Consider the following 25,577-nt stretch of genomic DNA (forward strand, 5'->3'; position numbering starts at 1 on the left):
AACCAGAGGCTTTCGTGCATTACCAAAGATTCAGGGTAGGGGTAGCAGGGGAACATGACCTTCCTGTTTAAATGAGATTTAGATTTAAAGGGGGCTCTTGGGAGACCTATCCAGGGTGGGCGGGAGGCACATCTTAAGAGAACGTTTAGTTGCGCCTTACTAAAGTATCTGTGCCATTAACACCACTTATGGGGCCCTTGCTGCTTCCCAGGACTTGGAAGGCACGATCGTAGGTGAACTGAACCAGGAAGTTATATGCCCCACAGCAAGGCTTGAGCGTCCCAGGACACGGCTCTGGCCAGGTAAGTGTCTGTCCTCCAGTGACTCAGCTTGCATCTTTTCTGCTCTTGAGGTGACTAGTCTACCAGTCTTAAGACCACGGCTGATTTTAACATAAAGTAAAATGACAAAGAATAGCCAGGTTTAGTTTGTATACTTGTTACGTGTGCCAGTAAATGGATGCGTAGTATGTGCTCCGGCATGAGGTAAGATTGGTCTGAGGACACTGGTTAACCGCCTTTCACTTTGGAACGTAGAAATATGTACCGAGTCTGTACCATCAACTGGTTTGTATTATTGTTAGGGGTCACTGAGTTGGTTCTGACTCATATTGCTTCTATATACAATGGTCAAATACTGCCCAGTCCTGTGCCATCCTCGGAATTGTTGTTTGAGCCCACTGTGAGTCCATCTTGTCAAAGGCCTTCCTCTCTCACTGCCCCTCCACGTTACCAAGCAAGATGTCCTTTTCTAAGGATTGGTCTTTCCAGATAACGTGTCGAAAGTATGCGAGACAAAGCATCACCATCCTTGCTTCTAAGGAGCATTCTGACAGTACTTCTTCCAAGACAAACTTGGTGGTTCCTTTGGCAGTCCATGATACTTTCAATTTTCTTTGCCAGCACCATAATGCATATGCATCAATTATGTAGGAATACATAATCATCACCTGTGTTTTGGTTAGAGCAGTTTAGAAAACACGGCATGAAAGGGGGTAAAAATTTGAATTTTCCCAGAAACTTTTTGAAGCCTCCTCTTAACTTAAAAAGGCCCCCTTTACTGACTGGTGAACTGTAGACTTCCACTGTAGAGAGGTCTGCTCTAATCAGACATTTCTTTCTTGCAGCCTCTGGTTGCTACATAGATAACCTGGTGTGTGTTTCTGTGGCAGCACTCAGTGGAAATTTATGGCACACCTTTTTGAAATAAAAAAAAATCTAGCGAACTTCGGGTGTGTTTTTTCTGACACTCAAAACAGCAATTCCTACTTTAAAGAACAGTCTCTTCCGTGAACACTGGCAACCAGAAAGGTGGTGGTGACATCGGGAAAGCTCAATAAGGCTGATACTTGCCTGTGTAAGGCTTCCGGTGGTGTCACTACAATCTAATGCTATGCTCTCAAAGTTATGTGGGGTATGTATGGCTTGCCAGATCTGGCCCATCATAGTGGCCCAAATTTCAGCAACTGGCTCTTATGTGAAAGATGTGCTATCAGGATTAGAGGAAGGCTTATTAACAAACTGAATGTAAAGAAACCTTGCTTCCTGAAAAGGAGGACTAAAAGTCCTTGCTGATGAAGATCAGGACAGCTGCCTTTCATATGGGTAACACGTTACTGTAAAGAAAACCACATTCCGTAGACTTAAAGGTAACCATCATGGTAAATGGAGGAGGTTGAAGTGGTCAAGGATTTCATCCTCCTTGGATTCACAATCAACACTCGTGGAAGTAGCAGGTAAGTAATAAAACAACGTATTCCACTGGGTAAATGTACTGAATAAAATGATTTCAAGTGTTGAAGAGCAAGCCTGTGACGTTTGAACACTAACCTCCCCTGACCGTCCAAGCCACAATTATTTTCACCCCCTCTTGCACACGTGAGAGCTGGACCCTGAATAGAGACGACCAAAGAATTGACACATCTGAATCTTTGTGTTGTTGAAGATTATTAAAAGTACCATGAACTGCCAAAGTAACAAACAAATCTATTTTGAAAAAAGTATAGGCAGCAAGCTCCTTAGAAGCAAGGATGCTGAGACTTCATGGCTGTTATCAATACCAGTCCCTGGAAAGGGGTAGCACGCTTGGTAAAGTAGAAGGGCAGTGAGAATTAGCAAGACCCGCAAAAAGATGGACGGTTACAGTGGCTGCAGCAATGGGCTCAACCACAACTGTGAGGATGGCCCAGGATTGGGCAACGATTCCTCGGTCATGCATAGGGTCACTATGAGTATACGCTCCTCAACTTCATTGGCCTACTGCCTCCTTTTCAGTAAAAACACTATTTAGCAGTCCCTCCTTCCCCAAGCAATTAACAACATTTGTACTATAGCTCATAATCCAGGATACAGTATAGGCATCTGTTTTCACCGGCCCCCTGGATTGTTCCAGTGCCTCCCAGAAGGCAGTAGCACCTACTTTGGGAAACATTGGTCTAAAGGAATACACTTCACAGAAGCAAATAAACTTTTATTCAATTCCACAACACAACCCACCTCTCCCTTTCCCTTAGAACATGAATCGACCTCGGCTATCAAAGCAGAGGGCAAAAGCTTGTGACAAAAGGCAAGGGATTACTAGAAAAATAGATTATACCCAAGGCTCTCCCGGTGGGGATCCAAACCCCTGTCCCCAGGCATCCCCAGCAGGGCTTTGCCAAATGGAACTGAAGGCATGGAGAGAGGCTAGAAACTGAGAGTGTATAAGCAACTCCACTGAACAGAGGGGAAAGGGGCCTGGCAGTAAAAACCCTGAAACCGGGAGGGGTGGGAGGGTGAGTTTTGTTTCTAGATTGTGTGCTGGAATGAAGGGCAGGGGAGCAAATAATTTATTGGATGGTGGAACAGTAATGTAGGCTCAATTATGTCGACCACTCCAGATCTCTCATTGAAGCTAAGTTCTGGCCAGTCTATGGAGGTAGAAATAGGGGAAGGAAGGAACGTTTGGAATTCCTCCCCAAGTCCCCAAGAGAGTAGACATTTATTACCCAGCTCTACCCATTTTCCCCAGGCTGCCTCCCCATAAAAGCTTCCAAATCCCTTAGCTAAAAGTCTGTACCAGAATATGGAGTTGGAATATGGGGGATGTTAGGATTCATGCCCAAACCCTTCAGAAATTACACAGATGGGGAAAAAGAAGTTAATAAGGAATGATATTTTCCCTAACTTAAATTCAGACCCCAAGGGCCAGACTGGGCAGACAGGAGGGGGAGAAGGCCAGGAAGCTGTTCTCATATCAAGGACCCATGCAGACCTGTTGGACAGACAAAGTAGGTAAGAGAGGGCCAAGTTGGAGGCCAGGAAGGTTCTTTAGGCTTCTAGGAGAAGCAGGGGCCTGGGATCAAGGGGGAGTGGGAAGCAACGCATTAACATTGGAAAGGAGCCATTGAGACCCCAAACTTATAGGCCACCCTCCATCACCACCCGACCCCCCAGTGTTTACCAGAGGGGCCCTTGCGGGTGGCAGGCCAATCAAGGGCAAAGCTTGATGCGTGTGCTCTTGGAGAGCACTCGGAAAAAAGGGAAGACGCGCTCACCCAGGAAGGCAGCTGAGAAGGTGTGCACATGGGCCAGAGTCTCTGCGTTGTAGAAGCCCAGGCGCCCGGCCTCATAGTCCAGGTACACACCAAAGCGCCTTGGTTTCTCACTTGGGCTCAGCAGTGTCTGTTCTGTTGAGCTCTGTGCCTGGTAGCGTTTGCCATTGGTGCCCACACACCACACTTCCCGCTGGAGCAGAGGTTGCTGGGGTAGATGGAGTCTGCGGCGGCGATGGTGATGACGTGAGGAACTATCTCCACTGCCCAAAGGCGGCCCTGCAGAGCCCACCTTCTCCTTGTGATGGGTTGATTCACGGGCAGCACCCACCGCCCAGCCCCGACGCCCGCCCACCTCTACCTCCCAGTAGTGCCGGCCAGAGCGGAAACCCTGGGCCCCTAGTACACAGCAGTCAGCCGAGAAGTGCTTGGGGTGGTCAACCTCCTGCCGCTGCTCTGCCAGGCGGACCCCCCGGCGATCAGGGGACAGCATCAGAGCAGGGTGAGCTGTGTCAGGGTCCAGCGTCAGGTCCACTTGGGAGAAGGGAGGACAAATGTGCCAGGGCTGGAACAGCTGTTCCCCAATCTCAATTAATTCCATGGATTCTCCCTTTCCAGCTGCCCGCCCCTCACCCTGCAATCCACTTCTCCTCAGCTCCACACCCTGGGGGCCCACTATTTCCCCATCTTGTTCCCAGGACACTTGATAGACCTTCCATTTGGCTCCAGCTTTTCCTATCACTCTACACCCTGGCCTATGACAGGGCTACTTGACACTCAAGCCCCAATTGCCCCATTAATGCACCCCACTTGCTCTGGGTCCTAAATTTCCCCCACACCCCAGCTCAGGCCAACAAAGGAAAAGGGAAAGGATGGTTATACAGGTGAGCTCCCTACCTCGGGCAGCCTGACAGAACATCCGGCTCATTTTCCTCACGATGGCATCAGTCAGGAAGTCATGGCTGTGAGGTTGGTATGGATCAGGGGACCAGGCTTCTGGGGGCTGCAGCTGTACTTCTTCACACCTAGAGGAAGGGGACCGGGCAGGGGGTAGGACCCGATATTCCCAGAGGAAACAGCAAAAGCTGAGGGAAAGGAGGGCCCAGGAAGCAGAAACGCAGACCCTGGGAAAGGAAGGCAAGGAAAGGGGTACCCAAGAGAGGGAGGGTCGGGGAAGCAGATGCTACTGGGCCACAAAGGGTAAAGGGAGGGAGCACACCTATTGAAAGTCTCCTTGATGTCCTGGGAATAACAGAAAGAAAAAGAGAGAGAGAGAGAGAGAGAGACAGAGAGAGAGAGAGAGAGAGACAAAGAGAGAGTCAGCTGCACAGAGGTGGTTCTTTCTTTCTCCCAATTTTCAGCCAGAGAAAGGACTGAACTAAACCGGGAGGGAAAAGAAGCACCCTTATAGACCTCAATAACTTCAAGTTCATCTCAGCCATCATCTACCTGGCATGCGAATTCACCTCATCCTGCAGGGAGCGCTCTGATTTTAAGCTACCTAATAACTTGGTCATCTTTAGGAGGTCACCAGCAGGAGGTATTCCCGTAAGTCTCATTTACGTCCCTTGAAAACGGAATCTTCCTCATGTACACACTGGTCATACCAAACACAGGATTGAACATTAACAGATTTCAGCCTAAAAAATCGGGTTTGATGTCTAAGTCAAACCACCGTGGTTCCTCCCAAGGAGGCAAAAGGCAACTCTGGATTCATGCCTGAAAAGCACTGCCTGACTATGCAGACAGACAGGCACAGGGTACTGGAAGTGGGACAAGGGCAAGTTTAGATGGTGGGGGCAAGTGAGGGAGGGGGCAATGTTTACCTGCAGCAGCCGCAGGCCTCCCTGCTGGCTCCGCTCCTGGGCCTCTGCCAGGAGGCGGCTCAGCTGGGCAGCCTGCTCTGAGAGGCGGCAGGCCATTGCCCCTGCACGCCCCAGCTGGGCTTCATGCATCTCTCGGAGGCGCCGCTCCAACCCCGCCTGCTCTTCAGCCAGAAACCGGGTCAGCCGCCCAAATTCTGAGGCCACCGCTGCCAGCTCTGACTTCATCTGGCTCTAGGATTGAAAAGGTGATAGGGGTCTCACTTCAGCACATTTAATACTCACTTCTGCAGCTATTGTCCCTCAATCCAAAGCAAAGAAGCCATGCATCTCCTAGAGGTCAAGGAAAGACCTGGGGTGAGAAGAGGCTCCTGGTACCCTCTCATCTCTCAGTCTCCCAAACCCAATGTTATAGTCCTAGTACACTGTTCGTAAAAGTCATCCACTCTGCCTGGATTCTCTCTTCATCTGCCTCAATTTGACTCTTCCTTCAAACCTAAGCTTAAAATCCTCTCTGAGATCCTTCAGATCTAAATCAAGACCACCTCCACTGGGTATCACTGTAACCCTTCAAGGCATATATTTCTCATGTATCTCAATATGAAATTTCATGTTTATGTTGGAGTATCTTTTAACACCACCCTACTCCCACCCCCAATGGCACCATAAGCTCTGCCGGTAGGAACTCGGTGTGTCTTTTTTTGGCACAGTGTCCTCAGACCCTGGCATGGAATAGCTACTTGGTAATAAGTTTTCTACTTGAAGTGACCCTTGAAAAGTTACCCAAGGTTGGCCCTCTAAATTAGGGGCCAACAAACTTCTGTAAAGATTCATATAGTATATATTTTAGACATTGGGTGCATGAGGCAAAATCGTGGTCATTATGCACATCTTCACATAACAATCACATTGATGCATTGCGCGGGATAAATGTGCTGCACAAAATTTCTGTAAAGGGTTGAAGAGCAAGGACGTCACTTTGAAGACTAAGTGTGCCTGATGCAAGCCATGCTATTTTCAATACAAGTGAAAATGGAACAATGAGTTAAGTTAGAGCGAAGAGGAATCGATGCATCTGAATTATGGTGCTGGTGAACAATATTCTAAGTACCCTGGATTGCCAGAAGAACCAATCTGTCTTGGAAGAAGTACAATCAAAATGCTCCTTAGAAACAAGGATGGTGAGACTTCATTCCATGTATTTTGGACATGTTATCAGGAGAGACCAGTCCCTGGAAAAGGACATCATGCTTTGGAAAAGTAAAAGGGAAACAAAAAAAGAGGAAGACCAGGCAGTGTTTCCTTCTTTTGTGCATAGGGTTACAGTGAGTTGGAACCAGATATACTCACGTATAAGCCAAGTTTTTCAGCACATTTTTAACACCGTTTTTGTGGTAAAATTAGGTGCCTTAGCTGATATTCGGGTCGGCTTATACTCGAGTATAAATGGCACCTCTCTTTGCACCCTTCTCTCCCCCTGGAGAACCTTAGAGCCTCAACTTGGGCAGCTGGCCAGAGGCAAGGTAACGTCCTGACTCTCAGACTCAGATTCTTGACCCAAGGTCCAGGAGTAGCCAACAGCAGAGTCCCTAGGTCAACAATCCTAGCCCCTGAATAGTGACAAGGCCTAGCTGCTGGCCATGGAGGCAGACCTTGGTAGTGAGGTAGAAAAGGGACAGGGGGAGATATCCTGGCTTGGCCTCAGCAGCTCACAAAGCTGGGCTACTCCAGCAGTGTCTGTTTACCTTCCAGAATCTCACCTTACAATTATAGGGTTGGGGTGAAATGGATGGGAATATAAGGAAACAACGGATGGCAATGTCAACATTCACTAATTCCTCCTTTACCCTAAACACTGTGGCTTTCTCTGGGGGTATAATAAGCTTCTCCAGACCATATTCCTCTGAGGCTCTGTGTTCTCTACCCACTACCAGTACCCCCACCCGAGGGGTCTCTGAAGGTTGCTCTGTGGGATTTGCTTTGCCCACTGCTGATTTCTGTCTATGCAGCAATGTCTATACTATGCATGCTTCAGCTGTTCTCCAGCAATAAGGCTCTTGTTGCTCTTGCATTTTGAGGCTGGCATGGTAGTGTGGAGCATAGGCTCTGGGGTTGGAGGTCCAAGGTAGAAACCTTACTCTGTAGCAATGAGTCAACCTCTTCAAGTCAATCCTCAAATTTCACTCCAATTTGGAATCAAGAACATGGCTTCCAGCCCTCTCAGGTTCTCCTCTTCTCAGAACCCTGGAAAGTTGTCCACCTTTCTCCTAGGCCTTGGCCGCCCCTCACAGGGGATCTAAGAACCACTCCAACAGGGAGCAGCCCCATCTTCCTTGACTACAGCACCAGCCATCTCCTACCAAATAAAAACATTCACCCACCGTCAGCTCTGTCACCCGCCTCTCCTCCTTGGCCTTCATCTTTTGGACAGCCTCCAGATGCTTCCTCAGCGGTTCCACGTGGCCCTGAAGTTTTGCCTGACAGAATGGGAAAAGAATGTTAGAGGCCTGGCCTGGGAGAAGAACCTGCCCTTTAGAGCCCACTCCCCCCACCCCTATCTATGCAAGGGATCTATGCAAGGGATCATCTATGAGCATCCTCCTCCCCCTTTTTCCTCAGATCACATGAAGGCCTCTGACCTTCCTCCTGTAATTATGCACAGCTCTGGTGTGTATTCCTGAAAGTGGAGAGCCTTATGACCACAGAGCCCCACACGCAGACTCGGGATGGATGTGGCTCTGTCCCACCATACATCCCCCGCTGCCATCGAGTTGATTCCAACTCAGAGTTGAGTGACTGTGACCTTACAGAACAGAGCGGAGCCTCGAAGACCTTCAATCTCTACAGAAACAGAGAGTCTCATTTTTCTCTCATGGAGTGGCTCGTGGGTTTAAACCCATGACCTTGCGATAAACAGCTCACTGTGTATAATTCACTATGACCTCAGCATTTCTCCACCGCGCACAGAGCCTCCATATGAACCCTCCTGCTTTGGTCCCTTCCCCCAAGTAACCCATGTGGCCTGCCCAGCAGTTAACTCTAAATACATTTCAGATAATTTTGTGCCTGAACTAAAAATGCTTCAGTTGCTCTCCAGCAATGAGGCGTTCATTGCTCCTGCATTTTGACCTTCACCTTCGACACCCTGTTTTCATAGCCTGTTTCAGCCAAATTAATTTTTTCTTTCTTTTTTTTAAGCATAATTCCATACTTTTAACACCATTGCTGCTTTTGCCAGAGGCTACTTGAGTTAAGACAATTTTTCTTGAAGACCCAGCTCCCACACATACCCTCAATCTTTGATTCCAAGGAACTTTGACTAAAACTTTTATACCACCATAATCATTTATGAGTATGACTCTGTCATAACACCGTGGGATCCTGGGGACAGGGTTACTTATTTCTCTTTTCCATTCTAGTAGCTAAAACAAAAACATCTCCCCTAAAAGTTTAACTTTCACAGCAAATACACGAGTTCTACTTTCCCAAAATCGAAGTTAAGTCTTTTCCTTTAAAGGGCTGTTAGAGACCAGAATGGGTGTTGCAGGGGAGCAAAAGAGACCCCAAATCTCAAATGTAATTTATAGAGCACATTTGTTATCCTAGGACAAAACACATCATCCATATGAGGGAGGATCACTAGCACGATGGATCATAATAGCACTGAAGAATTTAAAGAAATGCAGCCACGTAAGCACAGAAATATGAAGCAAGCTGCCGCTAAAGTATGACTGGCAGCAGCGCAGTGTATCAGATGTGGGAAAAGGACCGACTGGGATACAATGTTCTGGATAGAAAATCTTAAACATTGCCTCAGGGCCTTGGGATGAAGGCAGGCGGGGCATGACTCATGGTCATGCAGACCCCTCCCATTGCTTGCTATGAGTCAATGTTGACTCATAGTGACCCTATAGGACAGGGTTGAACTGCCTCTGGGAGTTGCTGACACTGTTTATGGGAGTAAAAGCCCCTGTGAAGCTGCTTGTAGTTTTCAACTCCTGGCCTTGCAGATCACATCCCAATTCTTAACCACTATACCACCAGGGCTCCAATACTCCAAATTCCCTCAAGAGCATACCCAGGCAAATCCCTAAGACTAGCTCTAGGAGTAGTGGTAATCCACTTTCAAACACACTCAGCCTAAGGGCAAAACTATTCCCTTTGCTGGTTAATGGTCAGAAAGAATCCAATAGAGGATGAATCAAGGTGGAGACTCAAAATGGATTTAGACCTTTCACTGAAGTCCAAGGCCTTCCAGATACCAGTGCTCTAACACAAGGGTGAAAGCAGCCTTTTGTCCTTTTTTGTCTTCTACTTCTTCAAGCCATCGCTCTCTTTTCCTTGAACCTAGAGCTAGTCAGACCTAAATCTGAATACAACTAAGTGACCAGTGGCAATCATATTAAATTGGGAAAGCAGAATTAAAAATTCAACACTATCTTTGACACACAACAGCAAAAGGTAAGCAAATGTTATCTAGTATTCACTCCCTAAGCCTCTAGCCTGTGACAGACACCCTGATAATGACCTAGAGCAGCTCTGACTTAGCACTAAAAGCAGTTGTTACACAGGATTAGAGAATTTAGAAAACATGACAGAAGTAAGTCAACTCATAATATACAAACTACACAAAATATTGCCTTTTGATATTACTTTGGTTTATAACTGTCACTGATTTCCACTCCAGCAATTAAAAAAAAATCATGCATTTTACCATTAAGACTTCTGAAATTCCTGGCAAGTTCTCATAACCAAAAATCCAACTATATTACTCAAACTAAAACACACAACACAACTGACCGTCATCATGTTGATTGTGACTCATTTCTACCCTGCAGACCAGAGTACAATCATCTCTTTGCATTTCAGAGGCTAGAGATGTTTACTGGTGTTTCAGAACGCCTCATCGTTCTCCCGGAGTGTGATGGCGGATTCTAACCCTGCCCAGTACATAGCCGCTAGGCCGCCAGACTTCCTCACCGTATCGTGGTTGTTGTCAGGTGCTGCCAAGTCCGTTCTGACTCACGGCAACCCTACGTAAAACACTGCCCGGCCCTGCACCGTCCTCACGATTGCACTTATATCTGAGCCAGTGTCAATCTGTCTAGGACCTTCCTCTTTTTCACTTTTTACCAAGCATGATGGCCTTCCAAAGTATGCGTGACATTCTCACCAACCTTACCTCTAAGGAGCATTCTGGCTGTACTTCTTCCAAGACAGATTTGTTTGTTCTTTCAGCAGTCCACTGTACTTTCAATATTTTTCATTGTACTTTCCTTTTTCCCCCACTCCCATTGTATTTTCAATATTATGGTGCCAGTAAAATATTGAAGTGCCTCACTACATTGCTATTTAAAAGACTTAAAGATCTTTCACTTTTTTAAAGCTGTATTTATGAATCATTTGTGGTTACTATTCAACCAAGAAATGTTTCTAGACAACAGTGACAAGCTGATCACTGTATGTATCTGAAAAGAATAGACTACCTCTTCCTAGCAGAGCATGTAAGTCAGAAAGAAAGGGATCCACTCATATTAGGATATAATAAAACTTTTAAGTTACAGGGACACCACATATACTGAGTAGAAATGTACTCCATAGGGTTTACAAGACAGAGCCCTTTCAGAAGCAGACAGCCAGGTCTGCCAATCAACGAAATCCCTCTGGGCACTTCTAGCAGTAAAGTGCATAACTGCTTATGCCACCCAGGGACTTTCTGCAAGCCTCCTGAAGGATTTCCAGTAGTATGTATTCAACTGATATGATCAACACAAATAAAATCCAGTTTCAGACGGTCTTCAGAAGAATCCTGTAGGAGAGTGAAGGAAAACGAGAAGGTATGTTCATGGATAGGCCCCCTGGTTCTAGTTAACTGAGCAATTGCACACTGCATGATGGGGTACAGTTAACCAGGAATTAAGGGCATATAAAAGGTCCAAAGGACCACAAAACTTCCACGAAGGATATAAGGCTAAAAGGTGACGTTACCAATACAATGATTCTCAAACTTGACTTGGTGCTCCTAAAAAATTCTCCCCAACACTGATTCAAAAGGTCTAATGGTAGATCCACTGTCCATTTTGAAGTTCCTCTAATAAATGGGGCTGACCAGGTGTACACGAAAGGGTAGTTTACCTGTAATCACAAGTAAGGGATGTAGGTTTCTGTTTTGCTCTACTCAGAGCTGAGATGTCTTCATACACATTAAAATTGAAGTAACAAATAACAACATCTAACTTGAGGTGACTCTAGGTGTAAAAACACAAGTCTTCAAGCAAAAAAGAACTACACAGACCACACAGAAACCACCTTCCCCTCTTCCTCCTAGTCCTGCTAACTTCAAGCCAGCCAGGCCCGGGTTAAGTAGTGCTACTGGTGCTGCTTGTCATACAAACAAATCTCCTTCAGCTCTGCCCACAAACTGTAGGGATCAGAAGTAGGGAGGCAAGATATTACCCACACCTGAATGAGACTCCGAAGAGCGAGGTCCCAGGTCAGAGATGCCAAGCTAACAACAAACATTCAAATGATGGTAGCAGCTGTTTATGGAGGAGGGGCAGGGGAGTCATAACATGCCCATCTACGAGTAGCTGTGTCGTCCTTTATACTGTGCTTACACCTCTCTGGCTTTTGTTTCTCAAACTGTAAAATCTGGACACATCCAAAATCACAGGGTTTTAAAAATTTTAAGAGTCCAGTGCTTGGTAGAGAGAGTATGTTCAATAAATAACATTAATCCTGATTTGATAGCACCCAACAACAATCTTGCAGACGTTAAAGTTCAAAAGACTGTTTAAATAAATAGTAACAGAGCCAGGTCATCTGGCTTAGCAAAAAATGGATAAAAAGCCTTTCTCAAAACAAAAAAAAAGCCTCTCGCTCTTTTTTTCTAAACTATTAGCAATGGTTAAGAAGTTCTGGTCATTACATCAGATCCAACAAAAGTTTGCAAGGGGGTGAAGAACCAAAACAAACCCTGGGGTGGATGGCGCATTCCAGTCAGGAGGCAAGTATGGGACACTTAGTTCTAACATTAGTCATTTTTAAGATCCTGCTTCAGAGTCCAAGTTCTTCCCACCTCTTGGGGTCATAGTCAGAGAGTTCAGATTTACCCAAAGGAAACGGAAACTAGTGGTAAACACTAGGGACCTGTTACCAGCACTGCCACACCTGAGGACAGAGGAAGGATGAAAGAGCAATCAGCTGCTCCTAGGAGCTGCAGCCCTGTACTGTCTTCAGTAGCTTTGCCTGTTAAGCTCTGTGGAAGCCAGTCTTGTCTGGTATCTCCTTTGCCTGTGTACAGGAGTCTTCTCATTCTACTAGGGGGTACCCCCCACAAAAAAAAAAACCCAAACACTGGAATTTTGCTGGGTACAGCAGAAAGTCAAGCAACTCGCTGTGAGTTAGTGCACCCAGTGGCATCTCCTGTGAAGGTTCTCTCTGGTCTCAATGAATTTTTTTGTACAAGAAGTTGTGCTCAAACCTCATTTTTGTGATGGCCAATTTAAGAGAACAGTGTGTGGCTGTGAAATTTCATTTCCTGCTTGGGAAAAATGCTATAGAAACTGTTGTGATGTTGAACACAGCTCACAAGGACAGTGCAATGTGAAAAACTCAAGTGTACAGTAGTTTTCTCCTGTCAAAAAAGGTGAAATGTCAACTGATAACAAACGTCATTCTGGACATCTGTCATCTTCCCAAACAGACGGAAATGTTGACTTGAATTTGTTCCACAAGGTCAGACTATTAATCAAGATTTCTACTTAGGGGTTATGAAAAGATAGCTTAACAGTGTGAGACAAAATGTGGCAGATGAGGGACTGGTTTTGCCACCACAACAATGCACCTGTTCACACAGCCATCTCAGTGTGCCTGTTTTTGGCAAAAAACAGCATGCCTCTCTTACCCCATGCACCTTACTCACCTGACCTCGCTCCATGCGACTTCTTTTTGTTTCCACAAATGAAGAGGGGAATGAAAGGACAGCAACTTAGAAGAGGTGAAGAATAAAATGAAGGAGGTGCTGTCAGCCATCCAAACAGATGAGTTTGAAAACTGTTTCCAAGAATGGAATTGCAGATTTGACAAATGTATTAAGTATAATGAAGAGTACTTTGAAGATGATAAGGTTATTTTATTTAAAAAATTAAATATATAGCTTGGGAGATTCTGTTTTTTTCGGGGGTACCCCCCTCATATCCCACCTCAGTGCCAGTAAATACCTAAAGAGAGCATCTCACCAGGGCAGGAGGTTCTTTGATCTTTGGGGAGAAAGATTGAGATTACCCCTAACCTACTTATCCTTGTAGGAATTTTGTAAATTCCACAGCTTTCCCCAGAAGCCTGCCCCAGGATAGCAGATGTCATAGGATATTGAAAATATATATACACACATGTACATATATCTACTTATACATATATATAGTCCACTTCCCCCACACACAAAGGTTTACTGCTCATAATTAAACAGTATTTTCCTACACAAACACACACACACACACACACACAGATTTACTGCTCATAATTAACCAGGGTTTTCCTTCCTGCTAACCGGTCTCTTCGCAGCCCTTTCCTCCCAGTAAAGTACCACAGCAAGCAATCATCAGTTATTACTAGACTCAGCTGGCAGAACATGAGTAGAAAGGGCAGTCACAACCTTCCGGTCACCGAGGTACAAAAGGACTTGTATCCTGTCAAGAACCATAACTGCACCTTAATGAATCCTCATTACCCTTCCTGAAAACTGTTACTTGCCCCCAATTTACTTGCTGTAAATCCTCTCCCCTAGCTAGCCTTAGCGACTCTAATCCGTGCGTGAGCAATCAAACTCACTGTCACTGAATCCCCTTTGCTTCTCAGCTGTTTCGAGGAAAGCCTGGATTGGTAACCAAACCATAACCGCCCAATCCAGACTCACTGCCACCCCGGCGATTCTGACTCATAGTGACCCTAGCGGCAAAAAGAAGTGCCCTCTGGGGGTTGATTGTCCATCTGTCCCGGAGTAGAATGCCTCATCTTCCTCCCGCGGAGCACTTTGGAACTGCTGACCTTGAGCTTAGCAACCCAAATCGTAACCCACTGTCCCACCAAGCCCTTGGTTTGGAAACAGATGGATGCGTCCGTTTCTCGGCTCCCCTTACCTCCTCCCCCTACCCCCCCCCCCCCGCCCCACGAAAGCCCCGTCGCCCTGGACTTCTCTCACCTTGTACTCCTGCACCACCTCCTCCAACGGCACCACGCTGTGTTGTTTGTGGCTCCTGGATTCTCGGCACACTACACAGATGGCCTCTTCGTCCACTTCACAGAAGAGTTTCAGGGCTTCCTGGTGCTTGGGGCAAATGCCCTGCTCGTTCCCTCTGCTCCTTCGGCCGGGGGCCGGGTGCATCTGCCGAATCACTTGCACCATGTTGGCCAGCTGCAGGTTGGGGCGAAAGCTCCGGCGGGGAAAGCTTTTGCGGCACTGGGGACAGGTGAAGCACCTCCGAGGGGCAGGAGGCGGAGGCAGTGGGGTGACGGGCTCGAGCTCCTCTTCTTCGTCCTCCTCCAGGACCTCCTCCTCGTCCTCTTCATCCTCCCCCCTCAGGTCCTCATCCATGTCCCCCAAGTAGTAGTCCAGATCTTCCTCCTCATCCTCCTCCTCCCACACATAGTCCATGTCGTCCCAGTTCGACTCGCCCATGCCATTGGTCCAGAACTCACCCTCCTCCTCCTCCTCCTCCATGCCCCCCTCGTAGTCGTCGTCCCGCATGGGGGTGTCCCACCCTCCTCCAGCCCCAACAGCCTCCACTTCTTCCTCATCTCCGTCTTCCTCCTCCTCCTCCTCCCGGTCTAACTCATCCCGATCCTCCTCATCCTCCCCGCCCCACAACTGGGTTACACACACCCGGCAGAAGTTGTGCCCGCAGCCGATGGACACCGGGTCCGTGAAGTAATCGAGGCAGATGGCGCACACCGCCTCTTCCTGAAGGGTCTTCACAGGGTTGGGTGTCATGGCAACGGCAGCCATCTTAGCGTCCAGTCGGGGGCAGTTTAGATATACGGAGGGGGCTAGGAGGGGGGCGGGGGTCTTCCCTCACAAACGCCCAGGAGGCCTGCCCCACCCCCGGCCCTGCCTCTCCACACCTCGCTTCAAGCCAAACCACAGAAATGACCTCCCGACAGCCCACCCTCCGCATAGAGTAGCCTACTCTCCGGCGACAAGCGTGTCTCTGCGACGGTAAGGGGAAGAGCTGAACGCCATCGCCTAGTCCCTCAGGTGGCCCTGAGTGCGAATCTACCCCAACGCTCCCTGGGCCGCCTCATAAGCCCCCGCCCTCCTTACGTCCCGACCTCATTTCATCATTTCCGGTCTCACACCCAACACTTCCGGCGTCTCTGTGACACACGGATTCTGGAGCTCCCTCAGTGGATGAGTTACGCCCTTCGGTTTCCTCCCCGGCCCGTGAGCGACAAGGAGCGGCGCGGAGACGCTCTAGCAAGCACCCGGGAACGAGCGCTCTGGCTAGGAAGTGGGAGGTCTGCGTCTCTATGATGTCGACGGTAGGCGGACGCGGAGCGGAAGGCCCGCCCTTCTCCCTCCCCCACCGCGGGAGAAAAACTTCGAGAACGCTGGGAGTGTCCCACTGTCAGTGTAACGATTGTATTCCCTGGGCGCCCCGCTGCCGACTGGAGACCGGTGATGGCTCGTCCAGTTAGCGGAGAGGAGGGCCCGGAGCAATCGGTGACGCGCAGGGCACCGATGGGGGAGAGCTTTGTCGTTCGGGGTCGCAGCTTCGCTCGAGGGCTCTGGGGACGTAGCCTGAAGCAGCTCCGTTGGGCTGAGGCCGGAGACACACCCGCTGTAGAGCCTGCAGGCTGGTCCACGTAGCCTCGTAAAATGTTGTTCTCCTTAGGTGTCATCGAGTCAGCCCCGCCTCATAGCGACCCGATGATGAAAGACTAGCCAGTCCTGCTCCCTCCGCACAATTCCTAGCATAGTCGACCCGCTTGCTGCAGCCGCTGAGCCGGTCCATCTTGTCCAGCGCCTTCCTCCCTCGTTTTCACCGCCCCTCAGCTTCACCAAGCATGATGTCCTCCTGCAGGCACTGTCTCTCCTGGCATTATGTCCAAAGTGTGTAAGAGAAAGTCTCGCCATCCTTGCCGAATAAGGCAAACTCTGGCTGTACCTGGTTGTTGCTTTTTTTTTTGTCCTTCTTCAAAAATGTGTTGGCTCACTTGGCAGTCGATGGTACTTTCTTTTATAGTTTTATTGATATAATTCATACATCACGCACTTCAATCATTAAGTCTTATTAAAGGGAGTTGCAAAATCATGACTACAATCATTTCTAGAACATTTTCTTCCTTCTTGTACTCATTATTAGCTCCCTATTTCCCTCCAACCTCCCCTCGCAAGCCCCAATAAGCCATTAATGCAGTTATCTCTACAGATTTACCTGTCCTGACTTCCATATACTGGAAAACATACCTAACACAAACAAACAAACTAGCAGCATTAACAAAATAAACCAGAGAAAATCTTCAGTGGAAAATAAATCAGGGAATATTGAAAACTGGAATAAATGTTTAGGGTCACAAATGAGATAAAATGATAAGGTCTTCAATTTTAGCCCAGCTGGTTCTCCACCAACTCACTTTCCATGGCATTCTGCATGCTAGCAGGCTATTCGCAGCCCTGGTCTCTGATCAGAGGGAATTCACCAGAGGCTTAATCCACATGTCTTTGTCCTTCACTAGTTTTTTTAACTGAAACATTCTAAATGGGTAAAGGGGAAGTGAACTGATAAGGTATTTCATTTTAACCTCACTACATTCGCCATGATCAACTTTACACTGCTCTCTCTGTCGGGTGGCATTGCTATTCACACCTCTTGACTACAGTCGGAGGGAATTCGAGGGAGGTGCAATCCAGGTAGGGAGCCTGCAAATGGAATTTTTTTGGCTTCTACTGTCATCCATAGCCTTCTGCAAATTGAGTGTTCGCAATTTAAGCCCTGATGCCATTCCCTCTTTTGGATTAGGATTTATTATATTTAGACCTTAGATCACACCAGCTGGTGTGCTTCTTCCATGTGGACTTCGTTGTTGCCTCACTTAGATGGCTCCTTGTTTTAAGACAAGCCTTTACGACCCCAGATGCTATTCTTTTTGATAGCTGGCCTCATCTGACTCCTTCATTATATGTTGCTATAGCACCCATATCTTCAGTGATCCCTCCATGAGAGTGAGCATCAAGCAGAGCAGTCCAGGGTACTTTTAATATTCTTAGTCTGCACCATAATTCAAATGCATTGATTCTTCTTTGGTATTCCTTATTCAATGTCCAACTGTTGCATGCATATGAGGCAATTGAAAAGACCATGGCAGTTCTCCAAGTAACATCCTTGCTTTCCAACACTTTAAAGAGGCCTTGTGTAGCAGGTTTACCTAGCGTAGTGCATCATTTGAGCTTGTGGCTGCTGCTTTCATGAGCAGTGATTATAGATCCAAATTAGATGGAAATCCTTAATAATTTCTTTTTTTCATTTATCATGATGTTGTCTATTGGTCAAGTTGTGAGGATTTTGGTCTTCTTTACTTTGAGTGATAATCTGTATTGAAGGCTGCAGTCTTTGATCTTTATCTGTAAGTGCTTCAAGTCCTCATTTTCAGTAAGCAAGATTGTGTCATCTGCATATTACAGGTTGTTAATAAACTTACTTCTAATCCTGATGCCATGTTCTTTTTCATATAGTCCAGTTTCTCTGATTATTTGTTCAACATAGAGATTGAACAACTATGGTGAGAGGATACACCCTTGACATATGCCCTTCCTGATTTACAATCATACAGTATTCCCTATTTTCTATTCGTACAACTACCTCTTGATCCATGTACAAATTCCTCAGGAGCACAATGAAGTCTTCTGGAATTCCCATTCTTCTCAAGGCGCAACATAGATCGTTATAATCCACACAGTTGAATGCTTTGACATAGTCAATGAAACACAAATAAATAACTTTCCAATATCCTCTGCTTTCAGCCAAGATCCAGCTGACATCAGTAATACTATCCCTATTCCACATTCTTTTCTAAATCTCGCCTGAATCTCTGGCAGCTCCCTGTCAATGTACTGCTGCCACCATTGTTGGATAATCTTCAGCAACATTTTACCTTCATGTGATATTAATGATATTGTTCTGTATTTGGTTCATATAGATGAATTCCCCTAACTACCATGGCTAATGGAACGGTGATAAATTAATTACATGCTTGGTAAAATGGAAGGGCAATGCAAACGAGAAAGACTGCCGAGGAGATGGACCGGCAGAGTGGCTGTAAGAATGGCCTCAAATACAGTGATTGTGCCGATGGCACAGGATCAGATGAAACAGGCAGTGTTTCCTTTGTTGTTCATGGAATCACTGAAAGTTGGTAATGTATTTGACTAGCAACATAATACAGGGAAAGTGTTTTCATTACGTTTAAAGACAATAATGTTAAGCATGTTCATAAAGGCCACCTACCCTAGTTTACTCACCAACAAAAGTGAAATCACCTTCCAAGGTGTCATGGATTCTGGGAAATGTAGTCCCAAGAAGGAACTGTAGCTCACAAGACGGCGTTGGATCTGTTTCTAGAACATTGTCTGTTAGATAGCTTACAAATATCATTAAAAGAGAGAAGGACTGGCTGTAGAAGCTCTTCTGTCTGAACTCTAGCCCCACCCAGTTAATCATATAAGAGGATTACTTTCGCCTCACCTTGGGCATGAAGCTGTCTACTCCTTGGTCAAGTAGTACAGGACCATCACCTCTCACGGTTGAGGGAAGGCCCAACGGGAAGGTGTTGACAGCTCAACAACCCAAGGAGCCAGTGCACTGGATTGTCTGACCTTGGCCTAAGATAAAGTAGACTCTTCCCCTCGTGTTCCCTGCGAAACTGCTGAAGCACAACATTCTGCAAAAGATCAGTTATACTCCCTGTTCTGACTTCGTCCTCCACTCGAGTTGGTGATAAAATTACGCAGGCAGTTTTGCCTAGATAAATAAACGCAACGTGCTGCAGTTGCTGGACAGTCTTCTTCCACATCAGGGGGAAAGGCTTCACCCGGCCCCAGTTTTCTGTGGGCTAGCTTCTCTTTTCTTCATACCCCGCCCCCCACCACCACCCTCTTACCGCCTGCCCTCCAGTGTTGCGGGAGCTGCACATATCGCTGCACCCTCAGCCTCTGGTCAAGCAGTCTCTCTTTGTTCTCCTCTGTCATAGCTCAGTTTTGTTTTCTTTGTTTCTTATAACTACCAATTACAGGTAGGTCATAATTCTGGCAATGAGTGCAGTTTCACTTACACAAGAGTAATGAGAAAATACAAAAGATGAAAATTCCAAATTTCCTTCCTCTGTGTTAAATACTTGGCTGGCTCCCTCCCCACATCCTACACAGGGCCATTCCTCCACTGCTAGCAAGTCTGAGGTGGGCCAATGGACTAGGGGTTAATTAGCATAGGCAACACTGTTACGCTATGGATTTTTAATCATTTTATTGGGGACTCCTACAACTCTAATCACAATCCATACATCCATCCATTGTGTCAAGCACATTTGTACATTTGTTGCCATCATCATTTTAAAAACATTTTCTTTCTACTTGAGCCCTTGGTATCAGCTTCTCATTTTTTCCTCCCCCCCTGCCCTCCCTCCCTCATGAACCCTTGATATTTGATAAAGTATTAATTTTTTTTATGTCTTACACTGGCCGATGTCTCCCTTCACACACTCTTTTGTTGTCTACCCCCCTGGGATGTACATCCCCCTGGAATATGTAGATCATTGTGATCAATTCTCCCTTTCTGCTCCACCTTCTCCTTACCCTCCCGGTATTGCCACGCTCAATAGCGGTTCTGAAGGGTTTATCTGATCTGGATTCCCTGTGATTCCAGTTCTTATCTGTACCTGTGTACATGCTCTGGTCTAGCAGGATTTGTAAGGTAGAATTTGGATCATGATAGTGTGGGGGAGAGGAAGCATGAAGAACTGGAGGAAATTTGTAAGTTTCATCATCGCTATACTGCACCCTGATTGGCTCATCTCCTCCTTGCGACCCCTCTGTAAGGGAATGTCCAGTTGCCTTCAGATGGGCTTTGGGTCTCCACTCTGCGCTTCCCCTCATTCACAATGATAGATTTTTTGTTCTGGGTCTTTGATGCCTGATACCTGATCCCATTGACAGCTCATGGTCACACAGGCTGGTGTGCTTCTTCCATATGGACTTTGTGGTTTCTCAGTAAGATAGCCGCTTGTAAGTCTGGCTAGCCCAGAGGATGTACCCGGGTGCAGATAGGACCTGGAGGCACAGGGAATTCAGGACAGATGATACCTTCAGGACAGGGTTGTGAGTGGTGATACTGGGAGGGTAGAGGAAGAGAGGGTTGGAAAGGGGGAACCGATTACAAGGATACATGTGACCTCCTCCATGGGGGACGGACAACAGAAAAGGGGGTGAAGGGAGACGTCGGACAGGGCAAGTTATGACAAAATAATGATTTATAAACTATCAAGGGCTCAGTTCTAATCTATCAGCCTCTCTAGAAGGGACAGATGAGGCCTTCTGCTCCCATAAAGATTTACACCCTTGGAAATCCACAAGGACAGTTCTACTCTGTCCTATAGTCTGTCCCATAGACTTATTTGTGAGTCAGAATTGACTCGACAGTAGAGAGATTGGTTTCATTTGGTTTGGTTCTAATGTTATATAAAATATAAAATAAAGAGTTATGTTTCTTGCCCTTAAAATAACAACAAAAATCTAAACTCTTAGAGAATTAATTTGTTCTTTATATAATCTGACTCAAAAGCCAGGATTCTACCCCTCATTAGGATAAGATTTCCAAGTCAAACCAAGCTGTATGGTTTTGGTGTGAAACAAACCAAGGTTTCTACTTTGAAAATCTTTAAATAACTTCATTTTCTTTTCTGGCAAAGAAAATTGATTACATGTTCGCCATCAAAACTTACGAGCTTGGCCTTTCCTTCCTGCTTTTGTATAAAGCCGAAAGAGGCACGTGAGCTACTTTGACAACCTTAACAGGGACTCCAGAAATGTCACCAACGGCTTGATCTTTGTGACCTAATCCAGTCACCACAACTTCCTCATTTTCCTCAACAAATCCCAGCAACTATCGGTGGGCACGAACACTGTGATCTTTTTGCTGTTCCTGATCAGCTGGACTTGACGCACTTCCTGATGGCAGGATTCATCTTTTTGGCTTCAACCAACCCCCACTTTTCCCAGCACAGTTATCTCCCTTCCAAAGGGGCGGGCTTTCAGAGCTGTGCCCAAATGGGCTTCCTGTGCTGGTTATCTTGCCATTTCTGCCCCCTTCGAGGCTGTGGAGCTTCCTTGGGGTACCAAGACCTCGCCACTTGCCCATGTTGATGGTGAAAGAGTTTAAATAACTTTGAATGTTGGTTTTCATTGATAAAGTCCTAATAATTTGAAACTTCACAGAAAGTTACAAAAGACTTTTCCTGTTTAAAATGGAAAAGGTGTTTAAAAGTTTATTTGATATGTTGTAAGTTACACGAGACGTGTCAAGTAAAGAGAAGTCATCCTTTGTGGTTAAGAAATGTACATGAGGAGGCTTCAAAAATTCATAGAAAACCCCCACATTATTCCATTTGTATGAGCCCCTAGTAAAATGACTTTTCCAAAAAAAGTACTATGGTGGGTGGAATGGGGAGCTGGTAGCATTGATGACTGTACATGAATGGATAGATAGGATTGTGTAAGATATGACAAAAAAACCACCCTGGGGGTATGGTGGGGAGGGAGGGGCCAAACGGGAGCTATTATCAAAAAGTTCAAGAACAATGAAAATGTTTTGAAACTGATCGTGGTATCAATTGTCTAATGCTGCTTGATGTGCTTGAACGGCAGACTGTTATGCTATCTGTAAGAGCCCCCAATGAAATAATTTTTAAGATACTGTGGACAAACAATCTGTCTTTGAACAGTTGTGGCCAAGGCACTCCTTGGAGGCAGGGATGGCAAGACTTCATTTAACAACTTTGGATATGCGGTCAGGAGAGACCAGTTCCTGGAGAAGGACGTCATCCTTGGTAAAGCGGAAGGGCAGCAAAAAAGATGAGGCCCTCAACAAGATGGGGTGATTTGGTGGATTTGGTGGCGACAACAATGGGCTTAGGCAGAGGAACGTTGATGAGGATGCAGCAGGGCCGGGCAGTGCGACTTTCTGTTATAGTGTCGCCGTGAGTTGGAGCTGGCTCGAGCGCACCTGACACCAACCACTACTGCCCCGACCACCTGAGGGGGGAGACTTTCCCTCGAGGACCTTTCTAAGTGTGTCCTGGAGGGAGCCTGGGGCACTAGTGCTGCACAGTCATGAGTTATATGCTGACTGCCTGGTTGGACAGTCCTTGAACAAGTCTTGTAAGTCTTTCTATCTAGAATAATACTTATGTCCCAATCATCGTCCCATTCCTAATTCTCTTGTCCTTCATGCAGCTACGACGTGCCCTGTTTCCCCGAATATAAGACAGTGTCTTATATTAATTTTTTCTCCAAGATGTGCTAGGTCTTATTTTCAGGGGATGTCTTATTTTTCCATGAAGAAGAATATGGTACACATTTATTGTTTATTTTATTGTTTTATTAAAAGAGATCACGCACTTCCTGTCTGCTCCGGCTGCGCTGTAGCCAACAGTGAGCTGTGCAGCGGCACCTGCCACTACAGTCCAGAGTCCAGAGTTACAGTAGCTTGGGGGAGAGGGGCTTATTTTAGGGGGGTGTCTTATTTTCAGGGGATGTCTTACTTTCGGGGAAACAGGGTAGCAAATTGCTACCAATCATGCTTTTGTGGCAGTTTACCTTGTATTCCCAGGTCTCACTTGAAGGGCTATGTCTCTGGGAGTCCTTGTATGACATTATGGACTTTGACTAATGGTCTCCCACTTCCACTCAAATTGTGTTTGTCCTGTTTAAAACTTAATAAAAGTGTCTCTATTAATTATATTTGGATTTTGGGCCTCCTGTGCCCTAAAATTCACTTCTGAATCAAACATAACCAAGTCTACGACTGTCAAAAGTACAACAACAACTGTGGGAAACTAACCCTGAGGGAAATATGACCAGGACTGTATTCCCTAATGTGTAACAGGGAATCTGGAAAGCTAATATTCCATGGTAGGAAAGACTCCACTTTGGTAAGTTAGAGATAAAGTCCAAGCACATTATCCTGCTTTAAATATCGTTCCCACAGATTCTCCCCTAACAGCTATGCTGCCTTAAAGCAAGCACGTGGTTGAGTCAGTCTCCCTGTAGAAGCAGACATTCCCTGATAACTTCCTCCTGCTGCGGCACCCATTACCCCTCATGCCCTCCCCCAATGCAGGTATTGGGTTTCCTCACTGTGGGCTCACGGACTTTACTGTGATTATCACCCACCTGGTGACTGAATATGCATGACTTATGACTACCTACAAATGCCCCAAGACAGTAAAGACTCCCTCTCTCTTCTCCCACCTCCACGTGGACCACCAAGAGGGACTGAGGTGAGCATGCTACTATGAAATGTGTCTGACTCCTTTATTTTATCTTCTCTCCTATGTCTCTTCTGTCTTCTATGACTTACTATAATCTTTATATACTATCGCTCTGCAGTTGCGCCCACGGACCCCATGGTTGCTAGCGGCTGGTTTACTCTAACAAACAAACAAAAAGCCTTTCTTTATATTTTTCCTCCTTCCTATCTTAATCTGTTCTGTAGGGTGGATGAGGGGGCACTGTGGGCAGAGTGACAACACCCTGGGCTGCTAGCCACATGGTCACAAACCACCAGTTGCTTCTCAGAAGAAAGACAAGATTTTCTACTTTTCTTGTCAAGTGGCCACCAAGAGGGCTCGCGTTGCCTGGCCACCATCGCCAGATGGCAGGAACCAGGTGTATTAGAGAGACTCTAAGTGTTATTTCCACATGCCTGGGAAAGGAGAATGGGGGGATCCTTCCTCCAAATGCCGGTTTCCGAACTTTTGTTCTTCCAGGATAGATGGAGAAACAGTTCTTTCAGACACACAAATCTTGGAATGACAGGTACAAGCTGGAAAAACAGTCTTGTTTTAACAAAGCTCTTGTGCAATAGAGCTTCTATTACTTAGGGACCCTACACCTAATGAAGACAGACTAGGTAGGCAGGTGCTGGCCATTAGTGAGGGCAGGGAGGAAGCCTGGACACTATCACAGGATACTCGGTGAGACCAGATAGAGGAGTTTAGCTCAGGATTTCTAGCTAAGTTACATCTAAACAAAGTGTATAATTCTCCTAACTGTATTATATTTCTATCATAAAATAATAGTGGGTTGGTACTTCAAGTCACCCCTATCACTTCCATAGAGTTTCAGTCTTGGAAACCCACAGAGACAGTTCTATCCTGTCCTATAGGGTCGCATGAGTCAGAATTGATTTAATGGCCATGAGTTTGATCGTTGGCTTGTAGACTGAATTAATGATAGTCATTGAAATTGTTGTTTTTAGAATTGTAAGAGGTCGTATGTCCGGCTGGCCAGAGGCTGCTAAGAACCAAAGTTCCTTCCTGTTCACCCCAAGCCAACCTTATAAGTTCTCCCCCCAGGCGGACCCTGTAAAAAGTTCTGTACAAACAGGAAAGAATGTGCCTTTGTCAGAAACCCGCGAACCGAGGACACTAACAACCACACAGGAATCAGTGAACCACAAACGAGGATGACTGAAAATGCCATGTGTTGCTTTTATGATGCTGATGATCAAACAATCCCCAGCCTGTATTTTCCACCCAGCAGGGCCAAGTGCACCCCTCTTTTGTGTACAATAGAGAAGGGTACTAGTCCCGGGCTTGGGGCTGAGGCACTGTCCTGCCTCTCCGCACCCAGTGAGTAATGAACTGTGCTGTTTGCAGCCCATCTGGCCTGGTGACTGAATTGAGTAGCTTCTCTCAGCCTTACAGTATGAAGATTTCTTCTTGTGTGATTTCTCAGATAGCTAATAGACTGTCCATGAAGCGAATCATGCATGTAAAGATATATTCTATCAAGGGAATTGAGCTTCCATTGTAAAGTTTGTAGCCCAATCACAGGCCAGCTAGTGATTCCAATGTGCTCCCCACCCGGTCCTTACCATCACAAGACCATCACTGACTACTAAATAGGTGCTATAGTAAAACATGGGGAAGAGGGCCTGAGGGCTCGGCTC

The 25,577-nt window shown here is 46.3% G+C and overlaps 1 protein-coding gene and 1 pseudogene across 7 annotated transcripts in view; both read right to left on the reverse strand.

The window, feature by feature from the left end:
* TRIM41 (tripartite motif containing 41) overlaps positions 1-16,429 on the reverse strand; it is a 23,952-nt gene extending 7,523 nt beyond the window's left edge. The window contains exons 1-7 of one of the 7 annotated variants that reach the window (XM_075542079.1): positions 14,558-16,420; positions 7,737-7,832; positions 5,359-5,589; positions 4,752-4,774; positions 4,430-4,557; positions 3,894-4,066; positions 2,449-3,316 (exon numbers count right to left, since the gene is read on the reverse strand). In XM_075542079.1, coding sequence (XP_075398194.1) covers positions 3,230-3,316; positions 3,894-4,066; positions 4,430-4,557; positions 4,752-4,774; positions 5,359-5,589; positions 7,737-7,832; positions 14,558-15,361 — 1,542 coding nt within the window. In that variant the 5' untranslated portion in view covers positions 15,362-16,420 and the 3' untranslated portion in view covers positions 2,449-3,229. Of the gene's footprint in view, positions 1-2,448; positions 4,107-4,428; positions 4,558-4,751; positions 4,775-5,358; positions 5,590-7,736; positions 7,833-14,557 lie in introns of those variants that run through there. The other 6 variants (XM_075542073.1, XM_075542077.1, XM_075542076.1 and 3 more) reach the window with 6 other exon arrangements.
* Positions 16,430-21,344: 4,915 nt separating this feature from the next.
* Positions 21,345-21,764, reverse strand: LOC142441159 (small ribosomal subunit protein uS12-like; annotated as a pseudogene).
* Between the last annotated feature and the right edge of the window lie 3,813 nt (positions 21,765-25,577).

The sequence above is a fragment of the Tenrec ecaudatus genome, chromosome 2 (assembly GCF_050624435.1).
Source record: "Tenrec ecaudatus isolate mTenEca1 chromosome 2, mTenEca1.hap1, whole genome shotgun sequence".
NCBI classification, from domain to species: Eukaryota; Metazoa; Chordata; class Mammalia; order Afrosoricida; family Tenrecidae; genus Tenrec; species Tenrec ecaudatus.